Below are 23,550 nucleotides of genomic sequence, written 5' to 3'. Positions count from 1 at the left end.
AGATGCCAGTACAAGTAAAAAACTCAAATATCGGCCCGATATATCGGCCGGCCGATGTATCGGCCTATCCTTACCCTGAACTAATGTCTAAGGAGAAATCTGGACCCCGGGGCTGGACCAGTTGGGAACCACTGCATTAAGTATAATTGCAGCATAATGTGTTACATGCCATTTAAGAAAACGTGCATCACTAGTGATGAAATATTTTGCACAGGTGGACTTAAACAAAAATTACATTAAGTTTTATACTTCAGTATGATTTTGAGTCACTTGTTGTTTCCTTGAATATTTCCATTTTATGTAACTTTCTACTTCAATCACAGTACTTTCAGGGAAAAGTATTTTAGTTTTTGATTTCAATTTAATAGCACAGGTTATTTTATAGTTAACACACAAATGATGAGCTCATACAATATACAGCTTTATGATTAACCCTCACAACAGTATATAAAAAAAGTATTGTCTTATGTAGACATGCTAAAATATCAAAATGCTGTGTAGATGTTAATGCAGCAGTAATAAATATATAATATGTGAAAAACATAGTTATTGTGCTGCATTATGACTTCTTTTAATAGTTCAAGTATATTTTGCTGAAACTCCTTTACATTTTAGATTTGTAAAGACAGGACTTTTACTTTCACACTGTCTGTTCTTTCACACAGTTGTGGAAGAAGTCCTCCATAGTACTAAAAGACAGGAAGTAGCAATACCTCATTTGTTACAAGTTAAAGTTGCATTAAAAACAACATTTAAAGGTCTAGTGTGTAGGATTTAGTGGCATCTAGGGGTGAGGTTGCAGAACTGAAACCTCTACTGTGTGCCAAGTGTGTAGGAGAACTATGGTGGCCAACATGGAAACTCTAGAGCCAGTGTTCGGTTTGTCCATTTCGGGCTACTGTAGAACAACTAGCCAGACTCCGGAACAGAGGATCCATGCTGTATGTAGATCTTAGAATATACAATAAATTGTATATTCTAAAAAAACAAAAGCACATGATTCTTATTTTAAAGTGATTATAAACTAATGGGAACATAGTTATGAATATTATATACAATCTGTGCCAATAGATGTCCCTAGATCCGACACACTGGACCTTTAAGTTCTAAGTATTGGCATCAAAATATTCTTTAAGTGCTAGAAGTAAAGAAGAAGTACTCTATTAATCCTGTGGGGAAATTCAATTTTTTTACTCTGTTGTCATATACACACAGGCCCGAAATACACACACACACATGCACAAACAGGACCTATACATGCACTAAATGGAGAGATGTCAGAGTGAGGGGGCTGCTTTGGACAGGTGCCCTGAGCAGTTGGAGCTTCAGTGCCTTGCTCAAGGGCACCTCGGCAGTGCCCAGGAGGCGAACTGGCACCTCTCCAGCTACCAGTCCAGTCCAGACAGGCACTTGAACCTACAGTTCCTATGGGCTGAGGTACTGCTGCCCCACACAGAGACCCCTAACCCATAGACTTACAAAACATTTAACAAATGTTGTATTTGTTTCTGGACAAAAAATTTCAGGCATTAAAATAACCAGTTTTACAATTTATTGCACACTTGTGATTATTAAAAATAAACCCAGTGCCCCCTGTATGACGACACCTGTTTTCTTTTTTTTTTTTTTTTTTTTGCTTGCTTTTCATACTTATTTTTTTAAACTAACCAGGTCCTCCTCATCATAAATAGCTAGGAGCCGTTAAAAATACATGCTAAATAACAGCTGGGGTCTCAAGAGGTTAAGGAGAGTACAGTAGTTGAGTGATGTACTTGGTTAGGCCTACTGCTTTTAGTTAAGTAAAAAATACATGAAAACTTCTTCCTGTTTACTTTATGAGGTGTTTATCTTGGGGGTATTGCTGTTTATATTTCACTGTCTTGTTGGATGTGAGTCCTCTGTCTCCTCTGTTTATTGGTGTCAGGCTGTATAATCTGTGCGGGAGTGCGCCTGGGCACGCGCACCCTGCAAAGCGTCCTTTTGGTTTCCATGGAGACCTCGGACAGCAACAGAACACGGAGGCAGAGGTGTCCGACTCCGAGTCCAGTTTTCAACACCATAATTTCACCTTTAACTCTGAAACGACGCGTTTTTTGGACATTTAAGCAGCTGTGAACTCTGCCTGATTATCGTTTTGGTGATTTGGTGAGTAAATAGTTAATATTATGTATTTTGGAGCAACAGCTAATCTCACCTGTGAGAGGAAAAGGCGGCTTTCCTGACTAAATGAAACTTTATATTGTTCCGCCATTTGCCTTCTGAACTGCATTGTAGAGCCATGTGGCATCACAGGCAAACTAACAGTGCGTTATAAATCTGATTTTACACACACTAAGTGTATTATTAGTTTGTTAAAGCGCACCTTCGCGCACTGTTGCACTCTACGAGCAACAGTGTGTTTCTGCACCTGTCCACTGGGCACATTTAGTGTTTAGAGGCTGTTAAAACGTGAGATGGTACTGTGAGAGTGTACACACAGTGGACTTTGTACATGAACAGGATGCTCATCAGAGGGGAAAGGATGGCTAACATTTAACTGGAATATTTCTCTTTTTCTCCAGCATTTTCCATCAGCTCTTTTAGTCTAAGACTTTGGAGCTGGGTCAACCCTGGAGTAGCTACCCTGCATGTTTGGATTATTTTAGTTTTTAAAGGTAGTATTTAAAGTTTGTTTTCTATACCTTGAAAATGGAAACAAAAAAGCCTAAATTCAAATATAGTGCAGTTTCACTATCCTTAATTCTGTTTGCTCTGCAAAAAAGACATGTTGTATGCTGAACAAATCGTAAAGCTCTTTGTTATTTGTGTTTTTGGGCTGTATGAATAAATCTTTATTGTTACTGGGTATATCACAGAACAAGTACTGAGACAGCAAAATACAGTTTAGCATCTAAACAGAGGTGCAAAAAGCAGTAAGGTGCAAAGTAATAGAACAAACAATAAGATACAGAATTAAAGCTGCAAGCAGTGATGAACAGGCCCCTGGGCCTTCCTGCACGGATACCAGTTGATGCAGCCATGCTTTCTGCAGATATCAGACAGTGCACTCCAGTTAGATGTTTTTTCTTTGAAAATGACGTAATATAACTTTTTTACCACTTCCTAAGTCCACTATGAGGCACAAAAAAACACACATGAATCATACTTCATGTTGCTGTTGATCATGTGTCGACCACACCATGTAAATCTCATGTAACTCAGATGATGTTTTTAACATACGGCTGACGGCTTGTTGTCAGCTGTGACACTATGACTATGACTCAGTATAGGCATGAAGATTATTTCAGGTATGTGGACTATGTAAAATTAAGTGACAGACTGCTTTCTTTGTCTTGGCGAAACATGGAAATTCAACACCTCCCCACAGCCAAGCTGTTTGACAAAAATTCAAAAGCTTCTCAGCGTAGCATTGCTAAGGTCTTGAGATAACACAGCCAAAATTTGAAGTCAGTTGAGTTTAATCTGTAGGTGGAGTTTGTTAAAGTACAGTGCCTGTAAATGGCAAAAATGCCCCCCCATGTTAAAATGCCCAACTTTACAGCATAAATATAAACATATTTACAGCCTGGTACGAATACATTTTGTTCTGTACAGCTAATTTTAACATTCATTAAAACTATAACTGTATATAACTCACCCGTTTACATTTAATGTAGGCGTACATTTACGCATAATTAAGGGTGAGTCACTTGAGTGACAAGCTTTGTGCTATAGTGTCCTTAGCTTTTCAGTCAGATCCACCATTGCCCCTCCACAGCTCCAGCCTCTCGACCAAATATGATCACCTCTGGCTCCAAAAACCAAGATGGCGACGGCTGAAATGCTGAACTTGAAGGTTCAAAATGGGAGTCCACAAACCAATGTGCGACGTCACAGTAGCTACGTCCGTTATTTGTAGTCTATGGTGTGGCACCAGGAGACTTTTTAAGTCTTGAAATGCTACATGTGCCTTTCAAATTTGGTAGATCTAGGTAAAGTGCACCGTTGGGGCTACTCCGTTGAATTTAGTAGGGAAGCACTATTGAGCCATTTTGTCACACCCAAGATGAAGACCCATGAAATATCAAAATTTTTCACCAGTTCTTATGTTTGTGTGATGTTTTGTGAGTTTTTGAGCATCTTTAGTTCCTCAAAAATGTGATTAATTTCCTCAGTTTATTGCAGTTTCAATAGGGCCTCCACCTGCGGTTGGTGCTCAGGCCCTAATAGATATAGAATAAACAGTGAGGGGTAGATATTAACATGCATGATATATACAGAGTAAATGAACATGTGCAGCAGTTACAGGAGGAGACTTTTATTCCTGATTTACCTGAATCATTCCTTTCAGCATTAACCTTGAATTTTGTCTGTCATGTCTTCCAGCAGTGCTACAGCTGAATGACCCTGGAAGTTTCCTCCTGGGAGTGAGATGGAGAATAGCTCTCATACACTGCCACCCTTGTCACCGTGTCCCACCACTTATGGAGGGTCCCTGCCTTTCTCCTCCTCGCCGCAGCAGACCTGCTCAAATGGCCGTGTTTCACTCCCACTCTCACCTATTTCATTCCCCCCATCCCCTTCCTCACTTTCTCCAGCAACAGCAGAGTCTGTTCACTCATCCTCACCTCTGTCGCACTGCACAGCATCTCAGTGCCTCGAAGGACAAAACATACAGTGCCTCAGCCCAGGAAACGTATCTGACCAGGATGACCTGACCTGCCTCAACTGGCTGCATCAGAGGAGCAACCTGCTACCTCTGCAGCCCCTTCCCAAAATGACAGCACTGCCTCAGCTAGAGTCCTCCACACCAACCCAACCTCCTTCTACTGCCTCGTCCAAGCCACCATACTCCTTCAGTAGTCTGATTTTCATGGCTATAGAAGACTCACCTGACAGGAGGCTTCCAGTGAAGGACATCTACGACTGGATTGTGAACAATTTCCCTTACTACAGGACAGCTGCTGGAGGCTGGAGGAACTCTGTCAGACACAACCTGTCCCTGAGCAAGAGCTTCCGTCGCATTCAGAGGGACAAGAGCCAGGTGGGGACATGAATCAGCAACTGGGTCATGTAGCGGCTAAATGGAGTGTACTTAAATTATAAGACAGAGGTTCAAGCATCCATATTACACAAATGTCCTTGAGCAACACACTGAATCCAGATGTGCTGAGTTTTAGTCAAGTCAGCAACTACACTGCCCTACAGGGGCATATAATGTGCTCCACATGTGTTGAGGTTGTTTTTTGGTGTTTCAGCGTTGCTGAAATCTTTGCACGGCCCATTGCAGTCTGAATGTTTCAAGTGGTTTCGTGTGTTTGTTTCAGTCAGTGGGGAAGGGATCGCTGTGGTGTGTGTGTCCAGAGTATCGGCCTGCGCTCCTTGAAGTGCTGAGGAAGACCCACAGCTATCACAGCAACAACATCCATCTGTTAAACAAGCCCGCACTGTGAGTATAATCACGCAGTTTGAGTTTATGCAACAGGACTGCAACAAATTATTTTTATTATGGGCGTAGGTTAAGTTTCAACATTTCATACTGTGGAATTTATATGCACCAATTTGTGCCTCCTCTGCATCAGCTTATGGTGTAAATGTCACTTATTTGTTCAAAATTAAAGTCCTCTGCAAACACATGTTCTAAATATTTAGCGGGTCATGTCCCCTGCCCCACCTCCCACCCACATCTATGCTTTTCATTATGACTTTTAAATATGTGTTAACCTTTTCCAAGTCACTTAGGCAAGAAAAAAATGCCACACATGGTTCACACACCAGATTCTCAAATGTGAAAAATGTACTGCTTTTCACAGTTTCAAATTGAATATCTCTGTATAATTGGCTATTGATCCAACCAAACATGCCATCTGAAGACATTTCCTTGGACCTCTTGCAAACTGCAAGGGGCATTTTTTTAAATGTTTTTTATAAATAGATTGATTGATTGATTCATTCATTGTAAGAAAAAGTAATCATTTGATCATTTTAATGATTTGTGAGATTGCTGTCTAACCAGAGCAGTAAAGTATAATGTGTGTGTAGTGGTGAGGTGTTTCACATTTTAATGACTCTCTTACTTAGGTGTATTTTAAAGGTATACCATGCAGGATTGTAAACACACTCGCCAGCTAAATTGAAAGTAAAATGCAGCCCCAGATTCACTCTCATTTGATGTTTCGCCTCATTATATTTGCATTTTTTGGCGCTGTGTCTCTCGGATGCCGTCTGCTTATAGTCTGGCACCTGGTTGCTTCCTTTTTGTAAAGCCCTGCCCTCACCTGAGCGCTGTCAGGGTACATGCCTGTAAAAGTCTGTGCACAAAACATAAGAAGAAAACAGAAAACACAGGTAGAGGGCAGAGTCTCTGCAGATAAATACATCACCACACACTTTGAGTGGGTCATAAGTGATGATTTTTTTTTCAAGGAATTACTTCTGTATGAGTTGTCATTGATTTTTTTTGGAGAATCCTGCATACTAAATCTTTAAACAAGCACACAAACTTAATTCATGTAGTTGTCATTGTCTGTCTTGCCATGTTGTGTGCAGGTTGGAAGGAGCTGAGTTTGGGGTGCCTGCAGTGTGCGACTCTATGGAAATCTCAGGTTAGTGACGAGGAGACTCACAGCGGGCTCGTGTCACTTAATTAGCACAAGAACGCACTGACTTGACCCTTTATGAATTTATTTTAGTCGACAATATGTCATCAGTGGTGTAACAGCTCTCTGTGACACTTTTATCGCCCACAGCTTTTCTCCCTCTCTGCAGCTTTCTCAGCATGCAACATTGTTCCCCTGTTTGTGTTCTGTTGGCATGGCAACAACCTTCTATTACCTTGGCAACCCAGCAATAGCCTAGCTTAGTCTCCTTTATATCCCCTCGGTTTATTTCTGAGCCTATGGTGCTATATGGGTCTTCATGCTCACTAAAGAATCTGACAAGTGGTCGTTTAACCAGCCTGAATGAAAACAAGTTATTAATATTGATGTTGTGCTTTTTGATTCATATTCTGCTCGATGTTTTTCTCTCATGCAGATCCTCTTTCTCACACCCTCCTCCTTTCCACGCCCTCACCCCAAATCCTGAACACCGACAACCCAACTTTCTCTGAAAGCCCTCCGTGCCCCTTGACCCCGGATCACGAGGAGCTTGTCACCATGGAGTCGGTTGACTACCAGCAGGAGGAGGTTAGCAAGGAGATGGAGAAGGACCCCCTGTCAGACAGCGGGTACATCGAGTTACACTATTACCAGTCTCACCAGTACCAGTACCTGGTGCTGCCGGGTGACACCGAGCTGGACCTGGAGACTGTGGAGATCCTTCAGCTGGATGCCGAGGCCCAGGAGGCTGCTGGGTCACTGCTGGACCTGGCAGGTGGTGGATATTAGTGTTACATCTCATCTAACAATCACACCTGATGCAATGCTTCAATATATTGAAAGCAAATGAGGAAATGAGAAAAAATAAGGATTATGTTTTGTAGTCTTAAAGGTGCAGTGTGTAGGATTTAGGGGGATATACTGGTAGAAATGGAATATGACAAGTATGTTTTCTTTAGTGTATCATCACCTGAAATGAATCCTTGTCCACATAGATCACCATTTGGCACCACCATGTTTCTACAGTAGCCCAGATGGTACAAACCAAACACTGGCTCTAGATAGGGCCATTCATGTTTTTGCGTCAGCGACCATACTTAGCCCCTCTGCAATGAGGGCATCAGAAAAACACTGATTTTTTTAACGTGAAACTGCTTCATTCGGTGTTCTTACTGGTTTAAATCACCGCGTCCATTTGTTTTGGAGAGGGAGAGACCTCTGTGGATAATTCAGCTTCTGGTAAAAACCTCCTGAGTGTCTGGATCTCAAGTTGTTAAAGAAAAAAGAGTGAGCAACATTAGCAGGCCCATCTCTGACATACCAAACAGCGTCAGAGAAACACTGATTTTTAACATGAAACTGCTTTATTCAGTGTTTTTACAGGTTTAAATCACATGGTCTGTATGTTTTGGAGAGAAAGAGACCTCTGCCGATAATTCAGCTCCCGGTAAAAAAAAAAAAAATCTCCTGTACAATGAACTTTGAAGGAATCCTAACTGGGAGCAGTTCTCACTGATAGATGCCACTAAACCCCTCTATGTCTTACACACTGTTCCTTTAAGTGTTAATAGATGGGAGGGATGATAAGATGATCAGCTGCTCCTTCCTGAAACGCTGACACTGCCCTAAGGCTTGTGAATTATTTTGTAGTTAGGTAAAAGTATAGATCAACTTTCTGATGGACTAATGAGACAATGGATCATATTACTTCATATGTATTCAGGCACTTACAATGCAGAAATGAATTTTACCACCATAACATACCATACAATGATATGCTGGACAAAGATTTGAGAGTGTAATGTAAAAAAAAAAAATCATGGACAAAATTATACTCTGAGATTTTAAAACAGAGGGGTATCAAGTATTAATACGCTATGGGTTTTTCACTGTGATTTTTTTTTAACACATTTAGTTCATTCTCAGGGGTGGAAGGAGTGATTTCAACTCAAGATTCCCAAGTTTCCCATGTTAAAGTAAGATTTATATAGCCTTCAAAGTAAAAACATAGCTCTTGACTCACACATTATTATGTAATGAGAACATGTCTTACTGGCCAATTTGACTCCATGTGGTGACCAACAAAACAATCTTAAAATGAATATCTTGCCCCCTTAACACTGTTTCTGTAGCATTTTGTGATAATGCCGCCTTTCTAGAATTAGCTGAGTATAATAGTTCAAAAAATAAAAATTAATTTATAATTTAGTTGTAAGAAAAGTGGGAAAGCATCACTTGATTACAATAATATAAGTACTTCCACTTTGATTCCTAATTAATTCTACACCCATTGTCACTCTTCAAATCATGTTTGCTGGAGTTGACATTCTGTACATGATGTTATGTTCCTCAATGTCTCTTATTAGTTTTCTGTGAATTTGAAAACATAGATATGATCCTGTAATCTATGCTGAGTTGTTTTCAATTGGGAGTTAAAATGCAAAATTATTTCACTGCCATTTAAACCACTTTACATTTCAGGGTACACTGAATTAATGTTTGTAAATTGTATGTATTGTCCAAAGCTTTAGATTTTATAATCTAACAAATAAAATCTTGTCATGCCGTTCTTGTGAAGTAAAATTGTCTGGCAGTTTGTTACCATATTTTTTTTTAAAAATATTTTTTTGCAATGTTTCTTTCCACATCTTACAAATAATTTGTTCAAATCATTTTTAAGTCCATTGCATATTTTTATCCAGCCCATAAAAAATGTTATAGGTTAGGTTTGGGTATTTAAATCATCTATGAAGTGTTGTTGTTAATACGAATAAAACCATTAGAGGGCGTGACAGTCAGATAAATATTTACATGGTATATTCTCAGACAAAAACATGTTGCTTAGCTACAGTGTATTTTTATCCACGGAAATATGTCAGCTCTGATTTGTATTTATGCAAAACACTTCTTGACAAGTTCTGTTTTACTTTACCTGTCAGGTAGTTCCGTATTCGTGACTTTACATTTAAAAAACTACATTTCCCGTAGCTATGAGGCAGGGTTGACACAATCTAACGCCTACGTGGCACGTTGGGTAGCGTAGTTCGAAGACACAGTAAAGTAAATGCAGGAAACCACATCGAAGCTACATTTCCCATGAGACTTTGCGCTCGTTGAAGGCGGAAGTGGTTTCGTGGTGGAAAAAAGTTCTCATAGTTGTTTTCATGCCAGTGTAGAAAAAAGTCACGCTTCAGTCGTTTCTCGCCTCTTGTGAGACTTTGTTGAAGCCGTTTGAAGACACCAAAGGTAACATGACACCTTCAAACAGAAGCTAAAGCTCTCAGATTTGCTAATTTAGGCTTTACGTCGTAAAATGTTGCTGCAACGGTCGTTTTGAAACACTCGTTTCCTTCATTGGCTAAAAACGGTTTGCTTTTTTGTATTGTTGTTGTTGAGTACAGTCAGACGTTAGCTACAACCGTTAAATAGTAAAATAGCCCGTCAATAGTTGTGTGTTTTTGCTCGTTAGCTAGCTGCTGAGCCTTTCGGTTACATCCAGATTAACGTTACAGATTTGTGTAGTTTAGCCACACTGGTACAAGTCCTCTGCCAGCGTAGCCAACATCGCTGTCAACGCTAAGTGGCAGTTGCTAAGATTAAGCAGGGTAAATTACAGAGAAAGTACTGCACAGCTTAGTTTGAGGTTTATGACAAAGCGCAGACAGGTTGCAAAATACAGTTTGGTCTCCTAGCTGCAGAATTTCTCTACATTGCAACACATCCAGAGCAGAGAAATGCCTGGCATGCTGCTGCTGACTGCCACACCTCGTTTGAGGTGTAGATTTTTTTTTTTTTTAGTCAAAGGAGACAGCGAGCTTTAGGCATTATAATCACAGATAAACTGTTATGAAAGCACCTCCCTGTCTTAGTCATCATGGGAGAGCGACAACAATTGAGTCCTTTGAGGCAGATGAAATGATCAGTGTGTTGGAGAGCATGGTGAATCCACAAGCTGGAGGCAAAGCAGCATGACACCCATAAGAGCGCACCCACAGTCTGCTGCACACAGCTAAATATTGTGTCTGATGAAGGATCAGTTCATGGCTGATTTTTTTTTTCAGTAGGCACAGGCGAAATGGCAGACACGAGTAAACAGCTTTGGGTGGGATTACCATCCAAATCTCACGTCTTAGTGACGCTGGAAAGACAGTCAGTTGCATGCCTCAGCAGAGTGACCTTTAAACAATTTGCCCTGTGGGCCTACAACTAATGTCTGCTGTGATGATTGATTATCTACTGATTATTTCATTTTAACCAATTTACTTTAAATGATTTCTGTTTTGATCATGGGCAGACAATAACTCTATTATGAAATGTCCATTACAAGTTAATTAGAGCTTTAACAATGCTTTAGAATTAGCCAACACACACACACACAACAACAAATTAAAAAAAAAATAAAATAAAAAAGAGGAACTTATTATAATAGTTTTTATAATAACTTAAAATACAGGAAATCAAGTTCCTCTACACATTTATGAAACTGGAACCAGCAAATGTTTGATGATTGTGTTTGTTAAATATTAACAACTAAAACTATTAAATGATGCTCTACAGTTAAATTTAATAACCCTATGTTGCAGACTAAAAGTGATTTTTAAAGAAATAATTTAGTGCTAAACAGTGTTGTCAAATTCTGAATATCTAAAACGGTTTCAGTACTGATTTTCTGCAGTATCCCAACACCTGCACCAGCTGTGCTTTCTCACTCTCTCTTGCTGTTAATGTTTACTACAGTCATTCTGCTGTTTTCTGCCACAAACCAAGAGAAGAAAACTAGCTTTGTTATTTTTATGTTTTAATAAAAGCTTGATTGAAGTTGAAATTTCCAGTATATTGAAAACACTAGTGCGGAATGAATCAGTAAATGGGCAGAAAATTAATTGGCAACTATTTTTTATAATTGATTAATTGTTAGATTTATTTGTCAAGAAAAATATCCAAGATTCACAGTACTCTCACTTTCTCAGATTTGCTTCTTTTCTATGCTTTATGTTACTTTAAAATGTTTGTTTGGGGTGGCAACTGTGAGCTGTCACCCTTGACCAGTAGGGTTATACACCACACAATTTATCAAATAATGGGCCTATAAATGAACAATAATAATTTAGTTGTGGCCCTTAAATTGTTCCAGTACTAATATCAAGCTGCTGTTTTTGTCTGTTCCCAGGGACCAGTGCCTCTTAAGAATGGGGAGCGAACCAGGCCCAGTTCAGATCGTCACAGTGTGTAAGGAGGAACACTCCTTCACTTTGGACACCGAGGCTCTGACTCGGGTTCTGCTGGATCCCAAGGTCCGAGACAAACATGTGGTGGTGCTGTCGGTGGCCGGAGCCTTCAGGAAGGGCAAGAGCTTCCTGCTTGATTTCATGCTCCGCTACATGTACAGAAGGGTGAGTCACACTGTGACATGATCTTTCAGCATGTCACTCCTCCAGACATCATATTTTACTCCTTGAGTTTTCTTACTGTACATAGAGGTCAACCTGATGCTGAAGTGTTGTTAAAAGTAAACTTGTATTTTTGAGGCTGGAGCACTTTTTCCCATGTTGTTGTGTCCGCGTGACTAATGGAAGCAACTATTTTTGAAGCTGGTCCAGACAGCCGCAGTGGTGAAACAGGCTGCAGCGTAATCCATGTGGGCAAATGTGCTTCGTCAGTGTATGTCCACTTAAAGTGTTTGTTTTGGCAATCACAGACTTAAGTTATTGTTATAAGTGTCCGTCAACATTATGTAAAAGACCCTACAGAGAAATTAAATGTTTTTCCGTTACCTTTTGCTGATCCAGTCTGATTGTTAGAGCATGTTAACAAGTCACGTTCAAAGAGAAGTCTTGCTCTGAAATCTCCCAGACTTGTACACATTGTTGAAATCAGCTCAATATTCAGCCATGACATTGAACATTTTTTAGATAACACTACGAGTGTGTTTGGAAATAGTCACTCTGCACTCTGGCACAAACTAGACAACAGCGCCCTTATTTTAGTGTGAAGCATCAGATCAGATTCGATTTATGCACGCTTTCTGTACGCCAACACAAAACACTCATCTAGCACTCTTATCTCCAACTCTCACAAACGTTTCCGGCGTCAAAAGTCACCCAAGATTTTAGAATGAGATTAGTCCTTGAGCGACACTTGGTCACAGTAAGAAACAAATCAGCAAAAAGTGAGGAAAAATGTTTAATTTTTCTGGTGGGTCTTTTCTGTGATGTTGTCAGACATTTAAAATAATAATCTGAGCCTGTAAGTGGCAAAAAAATCACGTGCCGCTCTGATTACATTGCAGCACACACTCTCAATATTTGACCAACTTGAAAAATTGTCTCTGTTTGTCACTTAAACACAAAAACATGAGAACATAGGATTCAGTTTAAGAAATAACAAAGCTTTCCTTCAACGTATGAGTGCTGATGATACAGACTTGTTCCTCCTGTTGCGTTGGAGGTGTGATAACTTGAAAAATTACTTATAGTCTGTCTTTGACTGACACAATAAGGCCCATCCCTGCTGTAACATGTGAACTAACTCGTTCACTTTACATGAATATTTGAGAATTTAGTCATAACCTTAATTAAGGCGTGGAGTCTATGTGAATGCCCTCATTTTATTTTATTTTTTTGTGCACATCTTGGAAACATATCTGATGCTTGACATTGCAGTTGTTGATAAATCCCACTGATTTTGCCAACTTCATTAGCTTTGCTGCAGTGCCACCATCAGGCCAAACGTTGGGTACCATTTAACGTTTGTGTCGTTTAACCAGTGCAGTCAAAAGAAAAGCTAACTGGGGAGATAATTATGACATGAGTGAGGACTACACTCCATTTTCTGTGTTGTAAATTAGGTAGAACAGCTGGAGTGTCTGTTAACACTTGAGGATAGAGTGTCTGCAGCTGCTGCTATATTCCTCAGGATTATTGGAGCTACATGACAAGGCATGTTTAAAATTTTTGATTGAGCCAGAAGGTTTTAATGCACAGAGTTTCACAGAGAAGCCCCAGCCTGCCCCTGGACTGATCTGAAAAGTGTGATTTGTATTTCTGCAGGGCGATGAAAACTGGCTGGGTAATGATGATGAGCCGCTCACTGGATTTTCTTGGAGAGGAGGTTCAGAACCAGAGACAACAGGCATCCAGCTGTGGAGTGAGGTTTTCCCCGTCACAAAGAGCGATGGAACAGAGGTGCGTGCACCATTTATTTGTTTATCTATGTTTCGTATGTATGTTTGTGTGTTACCAGATGATTACATGTTACTGAAAAACTACAGTGAAACTAAGGACCACAGTATTTAGAACTTAGATGATAATGTCAAATAATTTTTAGGAAAGGTTTTTATTTTACTTGAGTCATTATTTGGTGTTGGCTTCTTAAAATTAACTCCATATTTTCCACTCAATTGGCCTTTCTCCTTTTATCTTTGTAACTCCATCCTCTCATTTGTTAGTCAGACCTGCATGTTTGTAGCGCGGAAAAATATTAATTGGATCGTTGATGTACAGAAAATTAGTCAACAACTGTTCTGATTATTGAATTAGTATTTAAAACATTAATCAGGCAAACATTTTTTGATTCTACCTTCCTGAATTAAATTATTTGGATTTTTTCCTCTATTTCATATCAATATTTTTTGTTTCTGTATTGTTTTTTGAATAAAACAAGCAATCTGAAGACGTCACCTTCAGTTCTCGCAATCAGAATCAGAAATACTTAATTGATCCCTGAGGAGAAATTGTGATTCGTTACAGTCCCCTCGATGTAAAGAAGAGAGAATTATAAGAAGTAGGAATAAGAGTATATGAATATAAAGTGATACAAGAAATAAAAATGTGCATTATGCTACAATGTTCAACACTAGTACTTAAGATATTGAGAATAAAAGTATGTTCACTGTGCTTAGTCTGTAATGGTGTAAAACTATACAAATATGCGCACTGCGCCACATTATACTGTATAAACTAGTGTTACATTCAGAAATATAAAATATGTATATTATGTTATAGTGGTCACTACATCAATAGAATAAAAACAAGAAACATGTACAGTTATGTGCATTATATGTTGAATAAATATATACATTCAAGAGATGTTGGTAAGAATAAATTAGTATACTGAACACTAATGCACAGTTAAATAATTGCACAGAGTATTACGGCAGTTGAATTATTGCACCAATTTTTGCACAGTATTGCACAGTAAAGACAGTGGTGCAAAGAAAGGAAATTGAAACGCGCGTTTCATTTACCAAAAAAATGAATGAATGAATAAATGTGAAAAAAATAATTAGAATGTTATACGTATTACTAGAATAACAATGAAATAATTTGTTAGAGGCCTGCAAAGAGCTCATACTACAGATGCACATTAGAGAGAATGAATAATGATTTTTAGAGTAATGATTTGTCCTGTAATTTACTCAACATCTTACATTAATGCAGATAATTTCATGTAAAATAGAATTTTATATTGCTTTTATTTTTATTTGTAAGTTAAGTGAAGGATTTATTCTGTTTAACAGCTTTTCGGAGTGTACATGTTTAGAAGAAATGTAAGTATTCTTGTTCATGTTCATGTCATGTGCTACGTTTTGTCTCCTGTAGGTGGCAGTAGTGTTGATGGACACTCAGGGAGCCTTTGACAACGAGTCCACGGTGAAGGACTGCGCCACCATCTTTGCCCTCAGCACCATGACCAGCTCAGTACAGGTGACTGATCTCCTCTGATTATCACTGATTTTCTTTAAATGATATTCATTCTTGTAATGTACACTGACATAGTTTTTCTTTTCTAGATCTACAATCTGTCACAGAACATACAAGAGGACGATCTGCAGCAGCTACAGGTCTGTATACATCAGTATTAGAATAGTTAGAGTTAACCTGATGGTGATTTAATGCAACAACAGCTCTGAAAATTTCCACCTTTGACAAAACTGAATTAATAACATCTTTAGAATAAGCTCTCCTGCTTCTAACAGAAGGGTGTTTCAGTGACTTTACTTATTAAAAGGTAAATTTGGTATGTGGACCCTGTTTTCTCAAATGTTCCCACATGTTCCAAAGCGACTAATGGGAATAACAGTTTTTGAAATTGGTCCAGTATTGAGCGAGACTGCTGCAGCCGGCTGTGGCAAAACAGGCTGCAATGTAACCACCAGGGGCATGTCGCACCATCAGTGTGCGTCCACGAAAAGTGCTTCTTTGTTTTGCTAATAATAGGCTCGTATTGTTGATGTAGGTGTCTGACAACATTTTGGAAAGAACCCTACAGAGAAAGACCTTTTGGTTAAAGAGGAAGATCCTTTTTGTTTCACCAGAAACAGCCCTGAAATCACAGTTGCCAAACCCACCAGACTCCATCTAAATAAACAGTCATTTAAGTGTGTATAGAGGCAGCATATATTCACATCTAACTGGGTAAATTACGGGTTTATTTCAACCACACCAGAGTTGGTGATTGGAGGAACGGTGGAAAGACGACCTAAGAAGGCTTTTGTGAGTTTAATGTTGTTTCTGTTGACTTTGGATGAAGTGTGTTCTATGATGATAAAATTACTGTTTATTTAAATGGAGTCTGGTGGGTTTGGCAGTAGTGATTTTGGGGCTGTCATCTCACTCTTTAACAGAAAGGTCGACTCTTCCATTAGTCACTCAAACACAAAAATATAGGAAAATAGGGTCCGGGTTGAAAAATACCTAACTTACCTTTGAACATTGCTCTCCAAATTTTTGCATCCCAGTGTTAACTTTGCTTAATGGCCGCCTCCTCCTCACAGCTGTTCACAGAGTATGGTCGTCTTGCCATGGATGAGATCTTTCTGAAGCCCTTTCAGGTGAGTTAAACCACAGGATATGATGCATTTTTTTTACAGATGTTGCTGCTCTGTCTGTTGGGGTTCACCTTTCATTTTCTCGCCATAGTCTCTGATGTTCCTCATCAGGGACTGGAGCTTTCCCTATGAATACAAGTACGGCTTTAAAGGAGGCGAGGAATTCCTGGATAAACGGTTACAGGTACGGTTTCTGTCTTGTTTAATAAATACACTTGGCTGATTTTAAATACAGAGTTTGGGATTTCACCTTATTATTGATGCTTAAAGGTCAGCGAGACCCAACATGAGGAGCTGCAGACAGTGAGGGAACACATCCATTCATGCTTCACCAACATTTCCTGCTTCTTGTTACCTCACCCTGGGTTGAAGGTCGCCACCAGCCCTGTTTTTGAGGGACAGCTTAGTGGTAAGAGCCCTCATTTTTCCATGTTATTCTGCTGTGTCTAAGGTTGATATTTAGCAGAATCTGATTTTTGGTGTATTTATTTTGTCAGCTGTTACCCCGGAGTTCAAAGAGCAGCTGAAGAGCCTGATCCCCAAACTGCTGCATCCCGATCGACTGGCTGAGAAAGAAATCAATGGAAACAAAGTCACTTGCATGGGCCTGCTCGAATTCTTCAAGGTAACGTCTCCTCTATCTGAGTTTTCCTACTCAATCCAAAACAGTTATTCATGTCTAATTAGGGCTCCCGACCAAATGTTAGTCGACCAGAAAGGTCATTAGTTGGCAAGATTTCATTGGGCGCTTAGTCGCAGAAAAAAAATAAAAATAAAGGAGCTGTGCCTTGTCAAAATAAATCAAAACCTATATGACGGGACCATATTGGAATTTAATTTGAAAGGACAGACACAGGAAGAGGCCACGCTCAGCAGTCAGACAGGGGTCACATTACAAACCAATCACAGCCGACAGATATCTTTCCCTTCTTCTGTAAATACGCAGTCTGTGATAAATACGGAAAAATTGATCATGTTAGTGCAGGGCTACCCAGAGCTTTACATCTGTCCCACAGACGATAGACCTACACGCTTATAAACAGCACCTGGAAGAAGGTCAGCTCTGCACTAGTGTTGTCACGATACCAAAATCTTTGTTTCGGTACCCATACCAATATGAATTTCGATACTTTTCGATACTTTTCAGTACTTTTCCTAAGGAAAAGTCCTTTTGGCTACAAACCTTTAGAACCTTTATAAATAGTAGGGGTGTAACGGTACCAAAAAAATCATGGTTCGGTAAGTACCTCGGTACGGACGTCACGGTTTGTCTCCCTTTGCGAGGCAGACTTTCTCTTGTCTTTTTTCACGTGCGCCAGCTGCGAATGTTGATACAGGTGTTGTCATACACACCACTTGAGCAATCTGTGCTCCAATAGGAACAAGAAAGGCGTTTGTGTGCATAAATGAGTAAAATAAATTAACTAAATTAATGAATTGAATCAGTTTCCAAGTACCGGTATTTTCCGAATGCAGTATAGTACCGTTTGGAATACTCTAGTACCGCGGTACTATTTTAGTACCGGTATACCGTGCAACACTACTCTGCACTCAGGATTTCAGATAAATAGGCTATATGATGCTTGTTATGGTTGTTTAGCAACTTCAGACGCAACCTGTCGCCGCACCCTTGAAAGCTGGCACAAAAAGGCACAAGCATTGCACCCAGCTCCCAAACTCACATTTTCCAGGTGGTTAAAGACGGCATGTGTACGGTCTCTAATCTCCAGGACTGGTACCTGCGGTTATTCCACAGGCTAGTTAATAACATGTCGGGCAGGAAATCCAAAGTGTGGGATCAAGTTGAGAAGGTGAAGGACGAACCCAAGGTGATACGTAAACTCATCTTCATTGGTCGACTACAAACATGACGTATCATCTGAAACATGTTAGTAGCTATATGCCCATTAGCCACTTAGCACAATCATTACTGCTTTGCCGACAGTGTCATTAACAGGCGGCTCGCTCAGTGTGTGACGTGCACTTGTAGATAAAATATAGGCCTATATTAATGAAGGTTCATTAGTATGGTTTTGTATTTCTCTGTAATGTAGCACAGTGTTAACAATGTTACTGATACTATTCTTTCTCACACCTTCAACTCAAACTGTTGTGTTGCCCCGCCCAAAATATATCATTTAATTATTAAATTAATATCATAAACAAGTGGGCGACTAGTCGACTAATGGCCCTGATTGACGACTATTGGTCGACTAGGAAAAGTCTTAGTCTGTGGCAGCTCTATATCTAATGTTATAATTTTTGTCTCACCAGGCTTACATCAAGATTTACCAGGGAGAAGACTTACCACAGCCAAAGACTATGCTCATGGTATGGAGATACATTTTTACATACATTTTAACAAGCCGTGAATTATTCCTGTTAACTAAGAGCTTTGTTTGTCTCACCAGGCTACAGCAGAGGCAAACAACCTGGCAGCCGTGGCAGCAGCCAAAGATCTGTATAACAAGAACATGGAGAAGGTTGGTCACAGGATGCATTAAATAATTCCTCTTTGCTCTGTTTGTCTATCATTGTTGGTGTTATGGGACATGGTAACACCATAATGTGATCCTGACTACAAACGTTCTGTCTTTCCTCTCTAAGGTGTGTGGGGGAGACCTGCCCTACGTGGCTCCTGACACTCTGGAGGAAAAGCATCAATTCTTCTTTAAAGAGTCTCTCCACAATTTCTCCTCTACCAAGAAGATGGGTGGACAAGAGTTTTGTGACCGTTACCAAGCACAGCTGGAGAGTGAGCTGGAGGAAATGTGGAAGTCACTCAGCAAGCACAATGAGGTAGACTATTTCACAAACATGACGTAAGCTTTACAACGGTTTAACATCGAAGTAATCATCTGAATCTTACACTGAAGTACCTCATTTATTCTTCTATTGTGTGGCGTTTGTGAAACATTTAAGTTGTTGTCCACCTTGAAATTATTCTCAGTAAAGTATATTATAATTGCATGCATTTCTGTTAATGGCGGTGATGTGATTTGGGAAGTGTCTTAATCATCTGTTTTGTCTCTTTGCTTTAAAAAGTCAAAAAACCTCTTCAGCGCCTTCCGGACACCTGCAGTGCTGTTTGTCCTGGTGTGCCTCCTCTACGTGCTGTCAGGTATACTGCTCTTCGTCGGCCTGTCTACCTTCGCCCTGGTGTGTGACTGTACTCTGGGTGTGGTCATGATGTCCATGCTGACGTGGGCCTTCATCCGCTACTCCGGTCGGTACCGGAATGTAGGGGGAGCCATCGACCAGGCCGCAGGCGTCGTCCTGGAACAGGTAAGAATAACAGGGCTGATGTCTGACCATGTTATAGTCTTTGTTTTTTAAATGTATGTACCCATAAAAGTCACTAGAGGGAGCAATTGATAAAGGACAGACATGGCGTTCAGAAAATTGAGACTTAAAGAAATATAGTAGTGATCTATATTTTGCCTCACCTGCCAACAAACTGGTCACAAAAACAACATAAAAAATAGTATGTAAAGAGAAGTCCCATTTTAGAGCTCGTTGAGAGAGGTCTGTACCTTGGGACAAAAACGACAAAAGGGTTTCAGACACTGTTAGACCATCTAACGAGCACTTTTGTAAGAGTGTACTAGGCACATATCAGCAGGAGTAAGCCTGCTAGATGATTGACAATGTTCATGTTTCTATTAGTTAACTTTGTCTGCTTTTGGTGCTGCGTACAGTGGGTTTGTCGTCACTTGTTTGCTTTTTTAAACAGGGTTAATATGAGCAGTGAGACTGAATCATACACAGTAAATGTGTATTTAAAAAGTGAAGGCAAAAAAACTAAAACATGCTAATAAGGCTGTCTGTGGGTTCATAGGGGCACAGTTTTATAACAAAGTCCTTCTCTTTTCTCTTCCTGGAAAAATGTAAATATAACTTTTGATGACTCATCTTGAGCCTAGTGAAGTTTCACCAGTGAAATGGGATCTGTGGCGACCAACTAACCCCGCCTGTCTTATAAAACCACACTTTGCCAGCAGGGCAGTATCAAATTAGGAGGTGTATGTTTAGATATTATAGCTGGTAAACCTGTTAAACACAGAATGTGGCTGATGTCTGATTATTCATTTAACCGTTGTCCTCTTGATTAAACAAAGTGGGTGAGTGAGTGTCGAGGCCAAAATCCTCTCAAGCTCCACATCGAGTCATGTTTTTGCCCAAACCAAATGTCACAGTTAGGTTCATACCTTGGTTTAAGAGTCATGGTTCAGTTCGAGGTCAATACAGTGGTGAAAAAATAGATTCATACAGACACGTTGGTTTTCATTTAATTTGAATAGAGTAGTGTCAAAGACAGACAAAATCCTCTCGCTGGGGACTGAGAGCATTTTGCCCACTGACAATTTTTGATAAACTATTTACATTAAAAAAATAAGGAACATTTTATACGCTTGTGTATTACACTGAACAAACACTCAAAGAACACTTTCCGACCTTGATCAGACCTTGATCTCACATACAGTGACAGTTTTGTGCGAATACATAAACAGCCCTACATGTTAATATTTGATTAAATCCTTCAAGAGCTGAACTCCACCCAGATGTTCTGTTGCACGCGGAAATATGTTTCACTGTGACTTGAACTATTGCAACCCCTTTCATTTAGCCATTAAAGGTATACTACGCAAGACTGTGGGTGACTGTTCATAACCACACTTGCCATCAAAAGTAAAAGCCAGCCCTAGATTTACTCTCAGTGCTGTGTCTCTTGGATGACTGCTGCTTATGGTCTGGCACCTGGTCTCTACTGTCTTATAAAGCCCCGCCCTCGCCTGAGCACTGAAGGGGTGCATGCCTATGAATATCCTGAACACAGGAAATAAGAACACAGGCACAGGGCAGAGTTTCACTGCCACTCACTTCTAGTGGGTTCTAAGTAATGACTGAGAGGAAGTATCTCTGTATGAGTCTATATATTATTGTTGAGGAAAATATTGCATGGTATATTTAAAAATTCATATGTAGACTTTTAATTAGATAACAGACACCATTTTAAAAGTATAAGCTGGATCCAGCATCCAAACTCAAAATGGTGAGAGTCTAAAACCCCTCAGAGGCAGTTCAAAGTTGAATATCATGCCTCTTACTCACATGAAACCAGAAGTGGTTTGACCTGGTGCACTTCCTGACAGGGCTAAACATATGGCGGTGAAGCTGAGAGGTTTCAGTGAATTAACCACAGCAGCAGAAAAAGAAAACTCAAAAAACAGAAGTTGGCGAGTGTTGCAAGAAACACTTCACACAGCATGCCGTCGAATTAATTATATTCCCTTTTTTTTCTCCTCTGTTTTCAGGCCACGGTGGTGTTGAACAAGTCGAGAGGCACAGGCGCCGGTGACCAGAAGAAATCCAGTTAGAGGACCTCTGAGCCTTTGTAATCTTGATGCAATGCTACCAGCGCACAACACAAGCACACATTCAGAACTAAAGCCTTATCATGCCACCCACAAACAAACATGCAGCTAAACCACATTGGCAGTACAAACATGATGCCAATTCACCAGCATCTTTATTATGCACATTACTTGGCCTGTTAAAGTCCAGGCTTGTTCAGAGGTGACTGAGGCAGGGGGTTAAAGCATCCAGATCCCTCGTATTGACACTTCCTGTCTTAAATTGGCACTGCCATCATTTAAAAGTTTACAATTGGTATTAATAGACGAGTCGATGTTTACCTTTAAACTTATAAAACACTTAGTTGGTTGTATATTGTTTGAACAGGGGGAGTCAGGGTGATTTCCAGACAAAGCTTCTGCAGTATATCTTATTACCTTTAAAAAGTGCTGGCTTTAAAGCTTCTACTTTATACATATTTCTTTGTGGCGATATTTTTTTACTTTGTGGCCTTAAAAACATTCCATTCTGTTTGTAGATTTGCTTTATATTTTATATAAACCAGCATTTTTAGAAGGGTGAAACTGTCACTGCTTTGAAAAGACAAGAGGATAGGCACTTTCTTTATAGCACAGTAGAGTTTTGGAAGCAGCATGTAATGGGAGCTTAGTCGAATCTCATTTGTTTCAAGTGCTTTGCCATTTATTCCTTGATGGAAATGTGTTACACTTTGTAGATTTTGATACTATATATACGAGACTCTTCTAGTGTAATAATATATAGGAACCTATATTCTGCAACATTTTCCAGCTCCAAAGATAAGATGACATTATTGGAATACTCAAAGGTGTTGAACGCGCTACATAATAGAAATAGCGACCAGTCAGCCAAAGAGTTAGCTTTAAATGTTTGAATTATACTTCGGCCTGCGAGTGTTACACTTACATGGGACAAATAACAAGCAGGATGTTTACACATACAGAAAGCACAAGCAATAAGCAGTAAAACCTTATAGAAATGAAACCTATTGGCTGTTTTAAGTCTGCAGTACACAGGGACAGATTATGTTATCATTTGTGGTCGTCAAAAAATCTTACAAGGGACATACACCTGAAATCATGAACACATATTTTCCTCTTACCTGTAGTGCTCTTTATCAGTCTAGATTGTTTTAGTGTGAGTCGCAGTGTTGGAGATATCAGCTGTAGAGATGTCTGCCTTCTCTCCTAATATAATGCAACTAGATGGCACTCGGCTTGTGGTGCTCAAAGCGCCAAAAATTACTTTGAAAAACTCAGCAGTAATTTCACATTTCAGAAATCATGATGCGGATACTCAAGATAATCCACAGACCTTGTTGTGGGCAGTTTCATGTAGGAACTATTTCCTTTCCACCAAACTACACCCACCAACCACATCACAGCGCAGAAGTGTGTGCATCTACTACTAGCTCACCTAGCATCACTGGGCTAGCTAACGTTACAGCCCAGCTGAGGAGGACACCATCAATGTTTAGATCTTGAGCTGTCATGAGCACAAGCCTCTCATAAATGAATAGATGCACTCTTCCTTCTGCACCGTAATATGATTGGTGGGTGTAGTTCGGTAGAAAGAAAACAGTTCCTACATGAAACTGCTCACAACAAGGTCTGTGGATTATCTTGAGTATCCGCATCATGATTTCTGAAAAGAGACATTGCTGTTGAGTTTTTCCAAATTTATTTTTTTGGCGCTTTGAGCACCACAAGCTGAGCGCCATCTAGTTCTATTATATTACAGAGAAGGCAG

General features: G+C 39.8%; 2 protein-coding genes across 3 annotated transcripts; both read left to right on the top strand.

The window, feature by feature from the left end:
• The first annotated feature begins 2,009 nt into the window (after positions 1-2,009).
• LOC117259190 (uncharacterized) lies at positions 2,010-8,041 on the top strand. 2 transcript variants are annotated; one of them, XM_033630446.2, is made up of 5 exons: positions 2,010-2,145; positions 4,366-5,023; positions 5,307-5,428; positions 6,529-6,584; positions 7,015-8,041. In XM_033630446.2, exons 2-5 carry the CDS (start codon positions 4,412-4,414, stop codon positions 7,365-7,367), a joined length of 1,143 nt encoding a protein of 380 aa, XP_033486337.2. In that variant the 5' UTR covers positions 2,010-2,145; positions 4,366-4,411; the 3' UTR covers positions 7,368-8,041. The 2 variants fall into 2 exon arrangements, with proteins under 2 accessions (XP_033486337.2, XP_033486342.2); XM_033630451.2 differs by having other exon boundaries at positions 2,016-2,145; positions 4,369-5,023.
• A 1,652-nt stretch (positions 8,042-9,693) lies between these two features.
• LOC117257223 (atlastin-3) lies at positions 9,694-21,927 on the top strand. Its single transcript, XM_033627228.2, has 14 exons — positions 9,694-9,824; positions 11,749-11,971; positions 13,628-13,762; positions 15,179-15,283; positions 15,370-15,420; positions 16,354-16,410; positions 16,499-16,591; positions 16,678-16,816; positions 16,905-17,032; positions 18,682-18,738; positions 18,819-18,890; positions 19,015-19,206; positions 19,453-19,692; positions 21,723-21,927. Exons 2-14 carry the CDS (start codon positions 11,768-11,770, stop codon positions 21,783-21,785), a joined length of 1,536 nt encoding a protein of 511 aa, XP_033483119.2. The 5' UTR covers positions 9,694-9,824; positions 11,749-11,767; the 3' UTR covers positions 21,786-21,927.
• Positions 21,928-23,550: the final 1,623 nt, after the last annotated feature.

The sequence above is a fragment of the Epinephelus lanceolatus genome, chromosome 7, assembly GCF_041903045.1.
Source record: "Epinephelus lanceolatus isolate andai-2023 chromosome 7, ASM4190304v1, whole genome shotgun sequence".
Lineage (NCBI taxonomy): Eukaryota > Metazoa > Chordata > Actinopteri > Perciformes > Serranidae > Epinephelus > Epinephelus lanceolatus.
This window is presented reverse-complemented; position numbering and strand designations above follow the sequence as displayed.